At 36.8% G+C, this 20719-nt stretch overlaps 1 protein-coding gene across 6 annotated transcripts; it reads right to left on the bottom strand.

Moving 5' to 3' along the window:
- Positions 1 to 297: 297 nt before the first annotated feature.
- Positions 298 to 19725, bottom strand: LOC127953250 (3-phosphoinositide-dependent protein kinase 1). Of its 6 annotated transcripts, XM_052552257.1 has the most exons (15): positions 19578 to 19725; positions 7156 to 7377; positions 6884 to 6926; positions 6653 to 6790; positions 6397 to 6541; positions 6203 to 6300; positions 5854 to 5929; positions 5695 to 5763; positions 5189 to 5285; positions 4926 to 5099; positions 3823 to 3903; positions 3392 to 3588; positions 3026 to 3083; positions 2699 to 2851; positions 298 to 1789 (listed from the first exon to the last, which is right to left on the bottom strand). In XM_052552257.1, the coding sequence occupies exons 1-15, from the start codon at positions 19599 to 19601 to the stop codon at positions 1682 to 1684; spliced, it is 1683 nt and encodes a 560-aa protein (XP_052408217.1). In that variant the 5' UTR covers positions 19602 to 19725; the 3' UTR covers positions 298 to 1681. The 6 variants fall into 6 exon arrangements, with proteins under 6 accessions (XP_052408217.1, XP_052408220.1, XP_052408214.1 ...); XM_052552260.1 differs by lacking the exon at positions 3823 to 3903 and having other exon boundaries at positions 298 to 1774; XM_052552254.1 differs by lacking the exon at positions 19578 to 19725 and having other exon boundaries at positions 7156 to 7471.
- Positions 19726 to 20719: the final 994 nt, after the last annotated feature.

The following is a 20719-nucleotide window of genomic DNA, read 5'->3' as shown; positions in this document are numbered from 1 at the left end:
AAGTCACTTCACTTTATTTTTGCTACAGTATAAAGTGAGATGTGTTTCTCATAGCTGTTGTTTTTCTGTGTAGGAAAGCCTGTGGGCGTTCTCTTACTGTATGTGTTTACCTAAAACCTGTAAAGCTGAATAGTGAGTTCATTCGGTATGATCTCATTTCAGCAATGCAAGATGTTGAGAAATCTAAACAGCCAGCATGCATGAGAGAGCCAAATGGACAAGGCATGGAAAGTCTTTTGGGAGCGGTTGTCTTAGCACTGCTGTCTCACACATGTCAGAAACACAAGCAGAAAGATCTTACTCTTCATATACACTTTTATTATGAGACTTAGCATGATTTTTCTCCTGGACAATCTTCAGTATCATTAAGGTGCACAGATATCCAAGGGCAAAAACGTTGAATCTGATATAATTTAAGTGACCTGATTAGGACATATACAAATCTTGCAAAATAATACAGCCATCATTTACATTCAAGAGGTTTACATCTCAATATTTACAACATGTGGCCCCTGAACATGAGTCAATTAAAATCTCTTAATATTAGAATTTAAATTATATATTAGGTACTACAGGCTGAGCCACTGCCAGCAAATGCTCTTATACAAGAATAAAATTATACAAGGTGCAAATCCAGTAACACTGTGTTACTTTCTGAATAGCTGTACATCACAGTTATATTCGATGACAAACCTAGTCGTGTTATAAACACACGATTGAACAATTCCTCAAAAAATGCAAGGATAAAACACAACAGAAGATGGTAAACACACTTCTGAGCTCGGTTCTCACTTAGTTACAGCATTTTCGTTTGTCTGTGCTGGACCTACATCCTTTTAAATGTACAATAAAGTGATCAGAAATTGCTTCTGCAAACACAGCTCTTATTTACGTTGCAATCCTCTTCCCGGCTCAATTCCCGTAGGTATAACACCATATTTACACTGCAAGAGAATCACCCGGCACCACCAAACGTGACTGTTGACAGCCATCCGCTTTTGTCGCTGCTCGCTTGCTGTGTATACTGGGTAACGTACCTAGTCAAGTACTTACTTTCAAATCAAAGTATAATATAAATCAAATATAAACAGCAGATTTAAGGAACCCAGTGCAAGTTTCACATCTGAAACCACTAATAAATCCACTGCTGGGTACATTTCAGACTAAATATAACGGCTCAAAAGTGATTCTTTTTCAGATGATGATAGTTGCATGAAATATGATAATATAAAGGTGGACAACATGACTTGGAGAATAAATATAAATATATTAATGATATGTGTATCAATTTAATATGTACTTGACCTGTAGGATCATTTGAGTGTCCTCTATAGCTATCCTTATTATTTTTTAAAAGGCAACAGATTGAGTGTTTTTTCCCCAAGCTCTTGTGATACTTCCTATATATACACATGTATACATATCTACATACACATATATGGTGTACAGATTGTGGATTTGCTGAGTTTGACTAATCTTTGATTTTATATTACATCTGCTAAATATGCCAAAAACACTAAGAAAAACATATTTTTACTTCAAGAAGGAATACTGATGCACTAGTCCCATAAGTACACAGTTGACTAGCTGATTGATAGTTGAATGGTGAAGGACTCAGACCTTTAAGACTTGCCTTGACTCCAGTGGTCTTCTGACGCCCCAGCATGCTGGTAGTTTCTTATTAGTGATATACTGTTCCCCACACCTCTTGAATCTTCTTACACCATTTGTCCGCATTACCACTGGGATCCATGAGATAATATGTCCTGTTTGGCTGCACATGAGAAAACTATGAAAAGATTTAGCAGTATTAAGTCCCAAGAAGTACCATGATATTACCATGTTTCTCTCTGGATATGTAACCTTGGAGCACCATGTTAATACTACGTCATATAAATTACATTTACTAATCATTCAGTATGATGCATTTATCAAAGTATGATACATTTAAAGAGACACTTCACTCCAAAAATAAAATTTAATGAAAATGTACTCTCAGGCCATCCTAGATGTAGACGAGTTGTTTTTTTGTTTTGTTTTTTAATCCAAACAGACTTTTAACATTACATCACTTGCTCACCAATCGATCCTCTGCAGTGAATGGGTGCCGTCAGAACGACATTCCAAACTCCAACTCAACTCCAGTTCATCAATTAACATCTTGTGAAGGGAAAAGCTATGTGTTTGTAAGAAACAAATCCTGATTCAGACCAGATTTTCACTGGAAAAAATATTATGGATAAAGCACTCATATTTTAGCGGGAAGCAACATTTTGAAGTTATAACCTCTTAATGATGGATTTGTTTCCTATAAATAAATGACGTTTTTGCTTCACAAGATGTTAATTGATGGACTGGAGTCTTGTGGATTATTGTGATGTCTTAATTAGCCATTTTAACTCTCATTCTGATGGCACCCATTCACTGCAGAAGATCCATTGGTGAGCAAGTGATGTAATACTAAATTTCTCTAAATCTGTTTCCGAAGAATAAACAATCTCATTTCCATCTTGGATGTCCTTGGGGGTGAGGGAGTACATTTTCAGAAAATGTACCTTTTTGAGTTAACTATTCATTTGATACCATCCATAAAGCTTCTAGTGAATGCAATATTAGTCAAATAACTGTAACATCATAGCCTACAAATAAATTCTAGAAATATCTATATAAAACTACTTATGTATCTTTATTAAATTACCGTATGGACAAAAAATGTCTTAAAATTCTTGGCCTCGGGACGCAACTCTGGAGACCATGGAATTTCCCCCTTTAGTATTTTATTGACAGGATCCACATAATATAGATGTGGCCCTTCTGTCAGTAAAAGCTGACGGCGTCGAGCAAACAGTCCCTGTCAAAAACCACAAGCAAAAAAAGGGTAAAAAACATTTACTGTCATTATCAACTACAGCCAAAAGAGGGTGCTATTTGTTTTTGTATTCAACGCTTTAAAAAAGAAAACCATGCACCTGTTTTTCACTCTAGGTACCATAAAATATAAGAACTAAGGATAAAAATATTTTACCTTTCGTTTGTCAACTGGTCCCATTTTATATATCAAGTTATTTTCAACAAATTGGTGCCTTTAAGACAGAAATAAAAAGGAGATGTTAATAAAACGCTGGCATTTAGTCCTACTTGGTGTTGTTGAAAACAGAACTATAATGATCAAGAGTTCATTTTAATACATGCAATAATAAAAACCTAACAGGAAATGTAAGAGATAAAAAAAGATAATTATTAGCACATATACACGCAACCCTTTATAATCTCTATTACTATGTGTAATAACTAAATGAATGTGGTTTTAAACTGCACTGTCACTTAATATTTAACCAGAATGAATGTTTATGAGCAGGAAAACTAATTTCTGAATGAATTTATAACATACCAAGGGTTGCCACTAGTTTGCTTCTGCAGCAGAAGTCGTTTCTCTTCACTGGAGAACTGCAGGTCCAGTTCAAAGGAGTTGTTGTCCAGGTCATGGACATACTGCTCAATATTGCTGCAGGATCTCAGTGGGACGATCTGAGATGAGCTGGATGGGACCACCCGCAAGCTGCTGAACTGACTGAGGAGATCTTCATACTGCGGGATTCAAATAAAACAGCAAATCAGTACACAGTGAAAAAAAAAACAGCGAGCCTGCATTTATGAGCTCGCAATTTGTACTATTAACCAACTTTAGAAACTTAAAAATGTAACTTTAATTTAACCTGAACTTGTGGCCAATTTTACATTGTATCAAAGAGTGAAAAAGAAAAATAAATGAGAAAACAAAATAGATGGCAGGGCTTGACTTTAGCACCATCTCTAGCTCACAGCAGGTTGACGGTCAGATGAGAGGGTATAAGGATGTTCTGCACAACCCGTCAAGCTGACGTCATTAGAAGAAACACCATTCTAGATGGGAAGCATATTTTTAGATTTTGACGATATTACAAAAACAAAGTCATTTTCATTGGATTAACTTGCACAAGACTATTAATGTGTGCTAAGTAAATAGGATCAATTTTGATTTCATCCAGCCTTAAGAGAAACAATGTTAGCTGTAAAGTGTAACCCAGTTTTTATAGGTTTAATAAGTGATCAATTTTGATTTCTTAAAACATAATGCATGAGGTTATTTTCAAAAACAATATAAAGCGAAAAACTAAATAAAACAAAAACACAATGCAACAAAAAACATCCAAACAAAAGACAAAACAAAGAAACAAAAACAACTACCGGTAAATAAAAAAACAACCAAACGAAACACAAAACAAAGAAACAAAAACAACTACCGATAAATTAAAAACAACCAAACAAAACAAAACAAAAAAACAAAACCAACTACCGGTAAATTAGAAACAACCAAACAAAACACAAAACAAAGAAACAAAAACAACTACCGATAAATTAAAAACAACCAAACTAAACACAAAACAAAGAAACAAAAAAAACTACCAGTAAATAAAAAAACAACCAAACGAAACACAAACCAAAGAAGGAAAAACAACTACCGGTAAATAAAAAAACAACCACACAAACACAAAGTAAAGATACAAAACAAAACCAAATGAACATAAAACAAAGATACAAAAATAATAAAATAAAAAAGCATTAAAACCAAATGAAAAACAAAAGATACAAAAAAATTAAGTAAAAATCATAACAAAACTACCAAACTAAACAAAACAAATAAACAAAAATAACAAAATTCAAAACAAAAAACAACCAAACAAAACACATAAACCAACAAACAAAAACAACAAAATAAAAACCATAACAAACCATAACCCAAAAGTAAACAAAATAAAAAAAAAAACAACGGAAAAAAGAAGAAAAGAAAAACTACAAAAACAAACAAACAAACAAATCAAAACACTGTATATATATGTAATTTTGTAGTATTGTGCATAATGGATATGATAAATCTAACTAACATTGCCATAGTAGTCTTCATCATCTTCAGCCATGGCTGGTAGGTAAGGGGTCAGCTTGGGTGGAGTCTGAACCGGCAAGTTCTCCCATGAGATTGTCTCAAAGAACATGTGGCCTTTCAGTGGATTGAACCCACCCATTTCTTCACATCCTAGCCGCTTTCTAGGGTCCAAAGACTGAAATCAGAAGGAAAACAATGAGTGTGCTTCAACATAACTCGTGTGGCCTGAAAGTGATGATAGGTAATGGAAACAAAGATCCTTACCAAGAGTCGCTGTACCAGATCTTTAGCTTTAGGGAAGAACTTTTCAGGAAATTCATATTCCAGCTTTACTATCTTTTGGAAAATCAAGTACTCATTCCTATTGAAAGACAAAAGTAAATGACTAACTGAACTCAATATCAACGGAATGGTTTGCAGCCAAGAGCTCTGAATCAGCTGAGAGAACGAAAGGGTTAAGTTAGTCACGTGGTTGAGTGTTTTGTTTTTAACGGCTGTCCAAGCCAATTTATTGGTTGTAATGTAACCAAAACGGCAAGTGGGTCATGTGACCCAGTGGTTGGGGTTTCCTCAGAAGCCCTCTGTACTGTCTACACAAACAAGTCATAAACACCAAAGCCAACACTTCCTGTTATTTCACACCATGTTTTTTTTTAAACTGCAATTACAACAGTGATCAACCACCAGCACTTCAGCTGAAGTGCAAAGCATCATCACCACATTATTTTGAATGTTTAATTGAACTGAAGCTAAACTGATCAATAACTTACCCGGCTCGAAACGGAGGTAAACCAGCCACCAGCTGGTAGATTATACAACCCAGTGCCCAGAGGTCAGAACTAAAAGAGAAATATCACAGAAAATAAAACAATTTCAATGCAACTTTTTGAAATCTTAATCTAGTAATAATGCACATTAAATCCCCAAACCTTTTGCTGGCTGATTTTTCAGTCAGCAGCTCTGGAGAAACATACTGTGCAGTGCCAACAAAAGAATTGGCTCTTGCTGTAAAGACAAGTCTTGATATTAAGAGCAGATTTAGGTGTGCAAAACATCATTACATATCTTCAGGGGCCATAACTGTGCTGACAACTCATAAATGTGCACAAAGAAAAAATATAGTCCCATATTTATGTTATTTGAGAGTGTATCTACAGATAACAAATGTTTCATGCCTGACCTACGAGGGGGTTGAAGGAAGTTAACGACAGTCGTTAGGAAAAAACAACAATCAGAGCAAAAAAAAATTCAACAAAATATTTAATAATGGTGCGTTACTTTGAACGTTGTCTGCTGACAACTGTTTTGCTGTCCCGAAATCCGTGATTTGAATGTGCATGTCTTCGCTCAGTAAAATGTTCTCTGGCTTAAGGTCCCTAAATAAAAAATTTTAAAAGATTCAAATGAATATTTAAAAAATGCATTACGAAATTATTCCTAGGGTCATATTGTTGGTCAAAAGTGTAAATTACCTGTGAATAATTCCCATTGCATGCAAATACTCGAGTGCACAAACTATCTCAGCAGTGTAGAATTTTGTGCAAGTCTCATCAAATGAGCCTATTTTGCAAATGTATCTAAGTAGTTCTCCATTCTTTGCATAACTGAGGGCGAAATCTGATGGATTAGAAGTTAAGAACATTTTAACAAAGTAATAATGAGTTTCACAACTGATTTAATTTCACAGTCTCACAGCTCAACACTATAGTTTTACTCTGAAAAGGATACATAATTTATGGGAATCTTGAAACGTGAAGAAGAGCTTTACGAAAAATGGATGATCTATGCTTGACAATATATCCTTCTCTCTGATCACATAGTGTGCTTTATTCTCTTTCCTGATGTGATTTTTCTCTAAAATCTTCACTGGAAAACAATTGTACATCAGTTTAATTCATTGATTTACGATCATATAAATATATGTATATATAAAATTTAAAACAATATAATGCCCATTACTTGCATATTCCTTTTCTGTGGCCAGTTCCTTTGCAAGCACAACCTGCAATTAAAATATATACAGCTTTTACAAAAAAAATCAATGAAGCCATTGTAAACTTTTACTTTTATTCAACTAACAAAAATACTAACTAAACTGGCTATTTGGACCCACCAAAATAATATAAATCTGTTTAAAAATGGTTAATTATGAAACAAGTATTAAACATTTTATTGCATTTTATTTAGAAGTCTTCTGAAATGCAGGCTACTTAAACAAAAATTGTACCTACTGTTGAGAAGGAACCCTCTCCTAAAATTTTCCCAAAGCTGAAATCCTCCTTCTTGCGTGATTGTGGAGGCTTGATGGTAGATGTCTTTGGCTGAGCGCTTGCCTCACCCCCGCGGACCTCCATACTGAGACAATGAGGAAACCTGGAGTTCAGCTGAGTCCTTACCATTGAAGAAGCATAGGAACATAACACCACGCTAGGCTTGAGGGGAGCAGCATCGTACTGAATGAGCAAAACACACACAGAGAGCAAACATAGCACAGACTCAGACATGTGGCTGCATATGCAATGAGGAACAAAACCACCTTGGAGGCAGTAACCAGCAGCTGATAAAGTACAGTAGAGCTTCCGCAGAGGGGAGGGCTGTGTATGTTTTCACCCACGATTACGAGTACACACGTTCATTCACTCACACCTGCCTTTGTTTATGCTGCAGAGAATGCTAAATATTTACCCTGGTTAAGTGTAATGTAGATAGACAAGAGTCGTGTGGATTATTGTGATGTTTTTATCAGCTGTTAAAACTCTCATTCTGACTGCACCCATTCACTTCAGAAGGATCTATTGGTGAGCAAGTAATGTAATGATCCATTTCTCCAAATCTGTTTTGATGATGAAACAAACTCCTCTACTTGGATGGCCTGAAATTGGGAAACCCCATATTCAGCAAATTTTCATTTTTGGATGAATACTGGATGCTTACTTTAAAAAACATCCAAGCCACTACAGTAGAATTATTTCTTGTAAACAAATCTATCAGGGCTCGCAAAATTGCTGGCCTGACATCCCAGGGCTATTGTGTTTTCCAGTCAGGCTACCAAAATGTATGGCCGCCCCGCCCAACGCCCTATCTTGAATAATGATATAAAATTCCTATCTTGATTTGCATTGTTCACTCGCTTGTAGGGGTGAATCGGATCATAGATGATCATTTGCACTTGTTTCTAAACCAATTTAAACATTCATGCGTTTTAAAACATTTGTGTGCATTCGGAGCTACACGCTGGTTTCTGAGAGAGTCGCGTTTCTGCGGTGCCCTGAGTTGACATGGTCGTTTAATTTAGTTTTGTCTTGGCCACAACATAATAACTCGTGGGAACGTGATATTATGTCGTGGTCACAAGATCAATTTGTCGAGGTAACAACATCCTTATATCGTAGCCTCAAGATGCTATGTTTTCTCAAGTATTCTCATAAATACAGTCGGTTACGTCTTAAGTGAACGTATACAGTGGAGAACAGAAATCTCCTGTGCATCATATTTAGTGATGGGTCGTTCTTATGGGTCGTTAAAGGATCCGTCGTAGGTCCCCCTCCATTTTCAATTTAAATGTTTCCCATTGGTAATATTATTAGAAAATACTGGATTAGTTTCCACTGTTATGCTGATGATACTCCGCTATATATCTCAACGAGACCAGATGAACCTTCTAAATTATCTAAGCTAACAGATTGTGTTAAAAATTTAAAAGATTGGATGACCAATACTTTTCTCCAATTAAATTTGGATGAGATAGAGATATTAATTATTGGACCAAAAAACAGTACACAGAATCTAGTAGACTACAGTTTGCAACTAGACGGATGTACTGTTACTTCCTCTACAGTCGAAAATCTGGACTTCAGTCAAATCTTGTCTTTTGAAAACCATATTTCCCATCTTACAAAAACTGCATTCTTCCATCTCAGAAACATTGTCAAGCTACGAAACATGTTCCCCGTTTCTGACGCAGAAAAGCTAGTTCATGCATTCATGATCTCTAGACTGGACTATTGTAATGCACTTCTAGGTGGTTGTCCTGAATCTACAATAAACAAGCTACAGGTAGTCCAAAATGCAGCAGCTAGAGTCCTTACGAGGTCAAGAAAATATTATCATATTACCCCAATTTTACAGTCTCTGCACTGGCTACCTATTAAGTTCCATATCATTTACAAATTATCATTAATTACCTATAAGGCCCTAAATTGTTTAGTTCCTGCGTACCTAACTAGTCATAGTTATAGAATCTGGCAAAAGTGGATGGCGACGTCCAGTCGGCAGCTGCATAGATCTCAATGATATATATGCCACTGGACCACGCGCATGAGGAGGCCATTCCCCTTGTGAAGTGGGCTCTCACACCAATAGGGCATTCCAGTCATTCTGATGCATAATCCAGAGCTATTGCATCAACAATCCAGTGAGACAGTCTTTGCTTGGTAGCCAGCAGAGCCATCTGGTGGCCTCCAAAGCAAACAAACAGTTGTTCAGACTGCCTAAACAGTTAAGAATGTTCCACATAGGCTCTCAGAGCCTTAACAGGGCAGAGAGCATTCGGCCCCTGCTCGTCGTCCAATAGGGATATTACTTGCACTCTAAAGCGAGTATAGAGCACTTTAGGAACATAACCGTTTCTCAGTTTCAAAATTACCTTGACACGAGGCTCTGACCGACAGCACTTGTAAGTCACCCACATGCTTAACCGATGCCAAAGCAACGAGAAGGGCCGTAGGACCATGGATAAGTCCCAACACGGCACAGTCCGAAGGCAAGGAGGATTCATTCTCCTCGCACAAGTCGTTTCTGCATATTGAATGGCCGGCCTCTGGAAACCAAGCTTGGTTCCCCCAGAACAGAGCTACTAAGAGGAGGGAGCATTTGGTTTCCTTGACCCGCCTGATGATCTGGGGAATCAGGGCGATAGGAAGAAACACATACAGGCGAGCTCTGGGCCAGTCGTGGGCTAGGATGTCTCTCTGTATTGAGAAAAATGTTGGACGATGAGAATTGTCTTTCGAGGCGAAGAGGTTGACCTCTGTCTTCCCAAAGACCTCCCAAATTCATCTCCCAAATTCGCTGTACCGTCTGAGGTTGCCGCGCCCAATCGCCTCAGCTACCTTGCCTCTGGACAGCATGTCCGCTCCCAGGTTCATGTTTACTGGCACATGAACCGTCCTTAGCGTGAGGAGTTCTTTCTGTGCCCAGAGAAGGAGGCAACGAACCAATCTGTATAAGGCGTGAGACCTGAGACCACCTTGGTGATTGATATAAGGCACCACTGTTGTGCTGTCTGAGCGGACCAGGACGTGGTGGCCTTTGATGGCCGAAAGGAGGGAATACAGGAGACTAAGGAGACCATCCTCACGCCTGTCTGAAACAGGTGAGTGGTCCACCAGGGGGCCACAGCTCTGATACAGTGGTGGTCCACCCTGACCGGAAATCTCTTTAACCGCAAAGTGTGGGGTGGGACCATACACTGTATAAAAACATGGATATAGTGTCCGTGATGTCACCCGTAGTCTCCTGAAGTGTGTTTTTGAAGCCTAAAGTGTGCAGAGCGGGCCGTCGCCATCTTGGCAGCGCGTCACCACAAGACTCGGGAGCTACTAGCTGAAGCCACGGTCACCTTGTGCGACGGCAGTGTCAGCAGCGGCAAAAAAAACTTTAAGTCTCAATATAATTTAAACGGATGAGTTATATAAAAATTCATCCCCCTCACAGTTGTCATAAAGGGCAAAATTAGCTATGTAGACCAAAATAATTTTTTTAACCAGGCTGTAAACATATTTTTTTCTGCTGTAAAGTTGGGCATTTTAACATGGGGAGTCGATGGGATTGACTCCCTTTTGCAGCCAGCCTCAAGCGGCCAGTCGATGAATTGCAGTTTTAGTCACTTCCTTATTAGCCTCACGAGAGAGAGCGGGAGGTTGACGCTCGGTGGGACTCAAAATTGGAGGGGCTGCATGTGTAGCAGGCCCAGTGGAGTTACAGAGGCGACAGTGGCCATAAGGCTGAGCAGCCTCTGAAAAATCCTCAGGGGGCGTGTCGTCCCTGGATCGAGGGAAGCCGTCAATCACGGATTTATCAGGGACCGATCCGGCGAGATCCACGCCTACATTAGGGCAGAGTCTAGAACCATTCCCAGAAAGACATTTTGTCATCTAGGCAACAACTGGCTCTTGCATGGGTTGATGACCAACCTAAGGCGCTCTAAGTGAATGAGCAGCAGCTCTTTGTGAGCATTCAGTTTCCATTCTGATCTGGCTAAAACCAGCCAATCCTCGAGGTAGTTCAATAAGCGGATTCTCATCTACCTGAGAGGGGACAGAGTCGCGTCTATGCACTTCGTAAAAGTGCATGGGGCCAGGGACAGTCCAAACGGAAGGACTGCATACTAATAGGCCACTCCCTCGAATGCCAATATCAAGAACGGTCTGTGACAGAGGGCTATGTGGATGTGAAAGTAAGCCTCTTTCAAATCCACTGTCAAAACAATCCTCGGGGCAAATATGTGTGAGAATTTTCTTGACCAATACCTTTGTTGTCCGGGACAGAAGTTTGAACAACGCCTCTGATGACCTTGACCCTTCGGGAAGGGAAAGCGTTTCACCAGTCTGGGTTGCTGTTTCATCCCTGGCTCCATCTACGGCTGAGGCTGTTGCTGCACTGGCTTTGCAGGCTGAGCGGCGGGGCTCTTCAGGCGGCCCACAGCTGCGGTGCCAGGGCGTTTAGTGAGGAAGTGATGCAGCGCCTGCGAAGTCTTCTGAGCCTCTGAAAACCGTTCAGTGAGCCCATTAACAGCGGAGCCGAAAAGAGCACGAGCCATCAGCGAGCTCAGTCTCTGCGTGGGTGAGGCCAAGGCAGGTGGTGCACTTGCTGTGCCCATCTTCATCGAACCACACTAACCACACTTGCGGCGCGACATTTGAAGCAACGCATGCTGAAATTTGCTCTAGGAAATTTGCTCTTTTGCTCCGGATGCCGGATGCCTGCAGTGATGCTTACGTCGCTGCTTTCGGCTTATTCCATGGCAGTGAGCAGAGCAAGAGCTTCTTCATGGCTTCTTTCTTGCAGAAGAGTCAGCGAAGAGATGATCCTCTTCACTGAAAGAGAATAATCTGATGAATAGCGCTACGGACCGACTTATAGAGCGGTCTGCCCCGCCCCTTTTGGTGGGCTGAAACACCATTGGTTTGTGCAGCTACACAAACATGTACAAAATCAGCAGAAAGGAAAACATTAGTTTTCCCATACATACATAACAAGAATGAACATTCAAAAGGGAACTTATATTTAACAAACAAAAAATTTATCAAAATTAACTTAATAAAAAAACAATATGAAATATAATTTTGCCATTACATACAAAACTATTTTTAATAGCTGAAACAGTAGCTTGTTTTGGAAGAAGGGGGGAAAAAAGGCGAGCTCAGGCCGGTAATTCTGATAAGCTGCCGGACACGAGCCTGAGCATAAATTTGAGGCCCATGCAGGGCTCTACCTACTGGTCTCACTAACACCTCTTCCAGCATTAACAGATGCCATGGTTCCACCAAAATTACCTGGAAGATTTGTACCAGGAACTATTTTCCCCCCAGACCTGTTGCTTGCTGCGTTCCACCGTGGTGTAAAGTACCAGGAAGATTAGGCAAAAAGAATGTTGACGTATGTCTGTGCGCATTTCTCAATACAAAGTATGCTGATTTTGGACGTGCATCCTCGGTAGTTCAGACTTTGTGCATTCGACTCGGGAGTGTGATGTCCTCGATGACGCAAATCCGGTACATCTGCAAACATCAGAGTACTTGATAACTTCAGTCAGCTGACCATGGCTACTGCAATTTTCCCCACTGTATATTTACAATAAAACAAAATAGGATATCAAACCCCTCTGCCTCCTTTCGTTTTCATTTAAACATAATCACAGTTGCAGAAATGTACTTAATTCAGGGATATGTGTATATATACAGCCATTACAATGAAACTAAATATTATATAAATTTGCCTTTTTTATTTTCATTTTAAACATATAGATAAATTAAATACAGACCAAAGATAACCTGTTAGAGTTACCCAAAACAAATTACATTTTATGTTTTACCACTAAAGAGACATCAGTGCCAGCGGCATACATCAAAAGGTCTAGCCGAGGTGAGGCTGCTCTCGGCGGATACATGAGGACTGAGCGCTCACTGATTGCATGGAGCTCACCGTCTCCGAGATCGGCGAAACACATTTTTAAATAGACGCTGTCTTTATAAATAAACCACAGATTTGAGTTTTAAACAACTACATTCTCGCCCGAAATACTTTTAAAAATTAAATTTCATGACACAATAACAGTAATATTTTGAAAATGATCCGAATAAATGGTGGTTGAACTCAACCAATGCTGCATGAACTCAACCAATCATGATGTTTAGCGTCCAAGTCCCGCTTCCCCAAAAGTTTCGGAACTTTGAAAAAGTACCACCTCGCCAGCAGGGACTTTCTGAAGGCCATATTTTAGCCATAACTTTATTTAGTTCCTGGTTCCTTCAGTGGAAACACCAAGTACCAGGCCAAAGTCCCTAGTTCCTGGGTAAAGTTCCTGTGGTGGAAACGCGGCACTAGTTTTCCCAGGAGGTCTGCCATCCAGGTACTGACCAGGCTCAACCCTACTTAGCTTCAGTGGGCGAACAGTCTTGGGCTGCAGGGTGATATGGTTGTGGCTGTAAGAGTAAATAATAATAATAATAATAACCATGCACCCGTTTGTATGGAAACTTGTAAATTAACGATTTTCTCTATCCAAATCTGTCACATCATGTGACAAAAGAATGAAAGATTCAAAAGATTTGAGAGATTAATTTATCAATTTTCTTTCCAGCTCAGACTGCATTGGTTAAGTTTATGGGGCTGTCAGGTGATGAACGATCGACTCAAATCCAAAGAAGTCAGATATGAGGTGAAAGTGAGCTAATCATAGACTTAAAACCCAGGTAAACAATGAATATTTTCAGTTTCTTATAGCGAGTTTTTTTTATTGTTTGTAGTGTATGAATGAAATGTCTCGAAAAAAAGATTTATTAATTTTACTAAATGAGACTCAAAGATCTGAGTCATTAAAATCATCCGAACTTCCCATCACTAATTATATTGGATATGTGCATTCAGTCTATAAATACCCGCTGTTCCATAAGTGCCACCTGCTGTCAGAGAGTGGCATTTGCGTCTCATTCAACAAAGCTAAAATCAGACCTTTCTGTTTTTACTTCAAATTTTTAAATTATACAACCTAAACAACATGTATTTAGCATATTTTTGGATAGTAATTCAAATGCAGTTGTTGCCTCTGATTTTAAATAGAACACAGGCAAAGCCTTTGTTTATATGAAGAGATTTCTTTTAGTTTAGGATTTGTTTTCAAATTTCAAGTTAGTTTTATTATTTAACATTTAAATTTCACAAAGAAATATGCAGCATTTTGTCTGAGAAATAATAAAAGGACACCTTTTAATTTATAATTGGTGTTAAATCTCATTTTGTAAAAACATTTGTATATAAATAAATTGTAAGAAAATTATATTGTGTAATCTGTATTGTGAATTGCATTGCATCGTAAGTTTAGTGAATCATTAAATACTTATATGCTACTAGTTTTTGCTGATCATGCTGATTTGTTCAAAGTAAAGTTTAGCCAATGTCTTTTTTTTATTGGGGCTAGTTAAATTCATTTTGGGCTACTAAAACCTGAAGAATGCCTGCACGTACTTTAGAGCTACCAGGGATTTAGAAATTTTGCATGCCTTGTATATCTTTATCTATTTACTTGTAAATGCCATTTTATGTTCATATGGGGCAATGTCGCATTTATAGACTATCAGTGTCTATCTTCACAAAGAGGAACCTGAGAGACAAGACTAATATTATAATTCATCTATCTAATTAGGAGCATGTTGTTTACTGGACTACTATGCTATATACAGTGTGTGTGTATATATATATATATATATATATATACATGCGCATGTATGTATTTTTGTACACATAAAGGTATATCTGTATCAACATGAGGCAGTTGAGCTTTAAGATAACACCCGAAGCCATGCAAATAAAGGAAGACCTGCTTCCCCACAACAAGCTGATCAGTCCTCATTGGTTTACTATGAAAAGTGTGGAGAGAGAGAGAGAAAAAAACTTCTAAAAGGTTATGTTATTAGTGTAAAACCCTGGTACTTTCCAGACACCTGCTACATAAGGCACTTCTCCAATACCACTTTGCCAAACACACTTAACCACAGAAACTAAAGAGGACTGTCCCTTTGCCAGTAACTGACAATATGGATGCTGCAGGAGCTTTACACACACACACACACACACACACACAAAATTAGATCATGCCATATACACAGAGTATTATGATACATTAAAAGCTAGAAGGAATTTAAAATGCCTGCAAACAGCACTAAAAATAAAATACTAAATAAGAAAATCTACTTTTCTAAAATATCTTTCTATATTTGGAATAATAACTGTAATTAACTCATTGATACTTTCACAATTTACATACTTACTGCAAGCCTTACCTTCACCTGATACATTGTTCATGAAAACATATGAAAAGGTTATTTTTAATTTTATTTGGAATGGTAAAACTGACTAAATAAAACATACATATGTGTGTAATACACGTGAAAATGGAGGTTTAAGATTGAAGAGTCTTGCAACACTTGATATGGCTTCAAAAGGTGCTTGGATCCAACGATTATATAATAACCAACACTGGTTTTCATCTAAATTATTCATAGCGCAATGTGGTGCATCATCAATAGCCAAAATTTATCCCTTTTTCAACTTGTTTGTTTATGTGCTTTTGCTTTCAGTTTTCTACGCCAGATAATATATTAGAGATTAAACAGCAGATATTGTGGCTAAACGCAAATATTTGCATAGATAAAAAACCTGTATACTGGCAGTCTTCTATAGATAATAATGTACTTTTTGTAAATTACTTACTGAATGATAAAGGAGATTTTCTTAGCTATGAATCCTTTACTTCAATATATGGAGACTTTTGTTCAAAATTACGGTATCTGCCATTTCTCCAGCTTGGAAAACAATATTAATTGACTCAAATACACATCTAGGCGTTTGCGTTTTTTGGCATAAGGTGGCAGCTTGGTTATATGAGCAAGGACTTACTTTACTTATGTCACAAATATATATAATTTGGGTTGTGTATGAAGAAGAAAACATGTGGTTAAATACCATTGTGCTTCTTGGTAAATATTTTATTTTCAAAAGAGAGAAACATATTAAATTAGAATTATTTGTTATGTTTCTAAAACATTATTATTTATTGACTAAGAATATGACAAAAGATAAAAGCAGGCCACAATCAGATAGTTGGCAAAAATTAGCATTAACAAAAAAATGGGACAAAGAACAATAAAGGCTTTTTTTATGCTTTTCAATTTTTATTTTATTTAGATTTTTTTTGTTTCTAGCTGTCATAGAGTTAATTTTCAGTGTAAATGTGAAAATGGCTGACATAATAAGGATGTATGTATTAGTAATGTATGTATTTGTTTTTTTTTTTCCTCTTTGTATTACCCCTGTTGATTTGTTTTTTTTTTCCCTGTTGTACATCGTTTGTTTTAAGAAAAAAAGAAAAAATAAGAAAATCTATGACATGTGCAGCACCAGTCAAACATTTTTATAAACCATCTAATTATTTTATTTTATTTTATTAAATATTTATTTATTTATATTTATTTTATTCATTCATTCATTTCAGAATAATACTATTTAGAATATTAATTTAGTATCAACTATTAATAAGTCATTAATAGTATGAGAAAATGCATTATGCATTTTTGGTAAACAGCCATTCTACATAATCTTAATTCTTAGAACTATACATATATTTGTTTTAATTATTACTATTTATATTTAAATGATCAAAATATGTACTGTCATATTATATATCGAATAAATAAAAGACATTTCCTCCACATAAATTCATGTTTTGGTAAATCATAATTATGACATAAAATGTCATTTACAACATAAAATGTAAACATTATGAAATACTAAGCCATAATTATAAGAAGATATAAAATTATAAATTATGATTTATTTCTAATTTTTTTAACTTCATATCTAATAACTTTGACCGGTATTAATGACTTTTATAAATCTTTCATTTAACTTTTTATCTTATAATGACTTTTTGTCATAGTTATGTTATACCAAAGTTTTATTATTATTTATTATTATTTTAAAAATAAATGTGAAATTATTTAAATTATTTAAATTTCAAATATTTGGTTTCTGAAGAGATACAAACATAGTCATTATGTTTGTCAGTATATCAGATCATGAGAAACTTGACATGTAGTGTGTGTTTATATAAGGATCAACTGAACAGATACTTCAAGTATTAACAGGTAACATCACTTCCTTTGTGGCACATTAATAATATAAATGGGAGTGGCATAAACACAATAGCTAAAAGAACATTAATGATTACAAGCTGTGGAATAAGTCCTCCACCTCCCTCAGGATCAATGCCATCAAAATGGTGTATCACGCTGTAATCTGATCGCTTAACGGACATCTTTCCTGGAAGTCACATTTACAACTACATTAGGAAGTTGAGTTTTGATAGAGTCAACAAATACAATACCCTGACATGACATCTTTAACAGCCAGCATTGGGTGACTTAAAAAGCAAATAGTGGCACTGTATGCATGAACGAACACTATAGTAAAGGTTGACAGGCTGCCAAAATAAGCGTGAAAGCAAACCAGTTCGTAAGCCTGGTCATAAAGTGCCTTCACGAGGAAAATACATTCATGAAGGTCTAGACAAAGACCTTGCATTTAGGTTTTTTTTAAAAAAAAAAATCATAATCTTAATCGAACACAGAAAAAGACAGATGACAGCATATATTTAGACAATGTCTAGCCTGTCTGCATATTGCTGTTAAAAAATTTGTGAGACACTGAGTGACAACATCTCTGTAGATGCCAAATATCTCGAGACATACAAGCTGCAAATGTCAGATTGTGTCTTTGAGAGTTTAAACACTTGTTTAGCACACACACAGCTGTGCACAATGACTCTGAGTAACTGTTTTATTCAGCTGAGTAACTGTTTATTATTTATTGTGCTGTGGCTCATTATCAAATAGGTGGACACACAAACAACAACCTAACACACATGTGGTAACACAATTTTCAGAGTACAGCTGCATTAGTCTAATTAAATGTAGTATTAATTAGCGCCAGGCTATTGATCTGGTGGAAGTATTTACAGGGTCTTTTCTTCTAGCTCCTAAATTTTAGTGAATTAAATTGGGATACTGAATAAGAAGTTTTAAAACATCAATGTGTGGATACTGCTGTGGTGTATTTTCCATCTAAATCTTAGAATGAGATATTTAAATTATCTTTTTTATTTACTGCCAGATAATATGTAATACATGAAATTCCATTTCTGCCACATAAAGTCATAACACGTAAAGTCGAAATTATGAGATATAATAAGGAGAAGATAAAAAGACAAAATTACGAGATAAAAATAATGACTTCATTTGACAGAATTTGACTGCCGTGACTTAAAACCGCATAATTGTCAATTTGTCATAATTTCAACTGTTTGTCAGAATCTTATAATGACTTAAAATATTTAATTTTACTTATGATAAATTATTTTTTTTCTTTTCTTTTTTTTATGTGGCAGAAACACACTTATTTACTAAAAAGAGACTAAATGCTTCTAAAGAATTGTAAAATGTTGTTTTCTAAATTTTGTTTTGTAAGTTTGTGCAACAAATATCATTAGAAAAAGTAAACTGTAAAATGTAAAACAATCATTTTAAAGCACCCATAAAATGCTAAATTGACGAGAAAAAAAACAACAATGTAATTTTCTTCAGTTCTGCAGCCCGTTTTACTGTTGTATCCTAGTAAAACTGCTCGAATCTGCATATGGGCTAATTGGTGTTAATAATCAGGTATGACTAACTAAGAGCAATATTTGTTTACATCATGTCGGAGTGGCCTTTTGAGTTGTATTAGCTGGTGTACAGCCGTTTAAATATCATGTTGTTGTTTGTCTAGTGTTAACATGTCTCTAGTGAGAGCGGTTTCATGAGTTGACTGTACAGACACCTTAAACAAATTAAACAAATCCTTTTTTTTCATTGACCGACTGTGCGCTGCTGCGTCACTTCCTCTGGCATGTTCACGAGCACTGCTGCTTGTTTTTAGCCTGTCAGCTGACAAACTACGTTAAAAACAAGCACAGTAACTACAATAAAATTACACTGTATATAACTAATGGCATAACTACATGCAATAACGATGAACTATGTTAAAGCACGGAATTTATTTTATTTTTTCTATGATTTTTTCATAACATAAAAATTGGGGAATGCTGAAACATACAAGCCCGTGCCCCTTCGTCTTCCAAAACGCCTAAACAAACAAATTACTTAAATTATTTGAATTACATTTACAGAATAAGACTAACAAAAGTGAAACCCCTTCCAAAACACTAAGCTGCTTAGCTAGAAGAAGCAAGTGGCTAATTTAGACAGTGTGAATGAAGATGCGGCTCCAGGACATCCTCTCATTCAGTGTTGTGCTGTGTTCTTCATCATATACTCACAGCTTGTCTCTTGGTCTTGGCCATGGAAGGCTGCAGGCGGATGATGTCTCAGTAATGTTGTCATTACAGAGCTTTAGTGGATGGCCGCTGCAGCTCTGACGTCACACCACAACAAGCGCTCGCGCGGCGGAGGGACAAGCGCAGTGCACGCTCTAGACAGCAGAGGGCGGCACAGCGCGGCTAATGAGGGAGACATATAAAAAAAAGAGATCGCATTTCGCTTTTCTGACGGCCTTGAGCCATCCATCTCTCCAGCTAGCCTATACTGTGGATAACTTTATTTTTGCTGTTGAAGCAAATGTGATCGCAGGCATGCATTTGCTATGCTCTCCCATGTACCACGATATAAGTTTACCTGCTCAAAGTTATAGTTACATATGTATTTATTTGCACTCTTTCATTTACCTTTATAGAAGTTTGCCCTCTTAACGTTTATTTATAGTTACTTTCTTATTTATTTATTTATTTATTTATTTATTTACTTTTTGCTTGTTTGTTTGTCTACACTATCCCTATGCAGTCACATGACACGGTCACACTCTATTTAATTCCATGGTTTTCTGTATCAGGGCGTAGTACTATATATATATATATATAGTACTACGCCCTGATACAGAAAACAGATATATATACAGATATATAAACAGATATATCTTCCTTGGGTGGTCTTACATTTTATAAACGAAACCTTCAGATGAACAAAGACGCAAGACATATTGCCCTGTCATCTTTATTTATTTAACAAAAATAATGCCAAAAACTCTTACTGTTAGTATAGGAATTAAGAGTGTCAGTAGCAGTCAGGCACTGCTTATCAAATATCTTTGATCATCAGCAAGAGTGAGCACCTCTAAAAGCAGAAGTTTTGGTGGTTTGCTGATCTGGAGCCTTCAGGTTTGTGTCAACACAATGCCGAGAAAGGAAAGACATCAGCAATGATCTTAGAAAAGCAATTGTTGTTGCCGGTCTGGGAAGAGTAATATGGCAATTTGCAAACAAACTGAAGTTGATCATTCCAGAGTGATGAAGATAATTCACAAGTGGAATACAAACAGACTCCAATCCTAACAGGAGTAAACACCCCAGCAATTTCACCCCGAGATCAGACCATGTAATACTTATAGAAAAGGCAGAAAGCCCAA

The sequence above is a fragment of the Carassius gibelio genome, chromosome B3, assembly GCF_023724105.1.
Source record: "Carassius gibelio isolate Cgi1373 ecotype wild population from Czech Republic chromosome B3, carGib1.2-hapl.c, whole genome shotgun sequence".
Taxonomy (NCBI): domain Eukaryota; kingdom Metazoa; phylum Chordata; class Actinopteri; order Cypriniformes; family Cyprinidae; genus Carassius; species Carassius gibelio.
This window is presented reverse-complemented; position numbering and strand designations above follow the sequence as displayed.

Coding starts and splice junctions, on each gene's coding strand:
- LOC127953250 (XM_052552254.1), bottom strand. CDS start 7,428: ATGTCTGAGTCTGTGCTATGTTTGCTCTCTGTGTGTGTTTTGCTCATT. Junction 6,791..6,883: donor CACAGAAAAGGAATATGCAA/GTAATGGGCATT, acceptor ATTGTTTTCCAG/TGAAGATTTTAGAGAAAAAT. Junction 6,542..6,652: donor TCAAGATTCCCATAAATTAT/GTATCCTTTTCA, acceptor CTAATCCATCAG/ATTTCGCCCTCAGTTATGCA.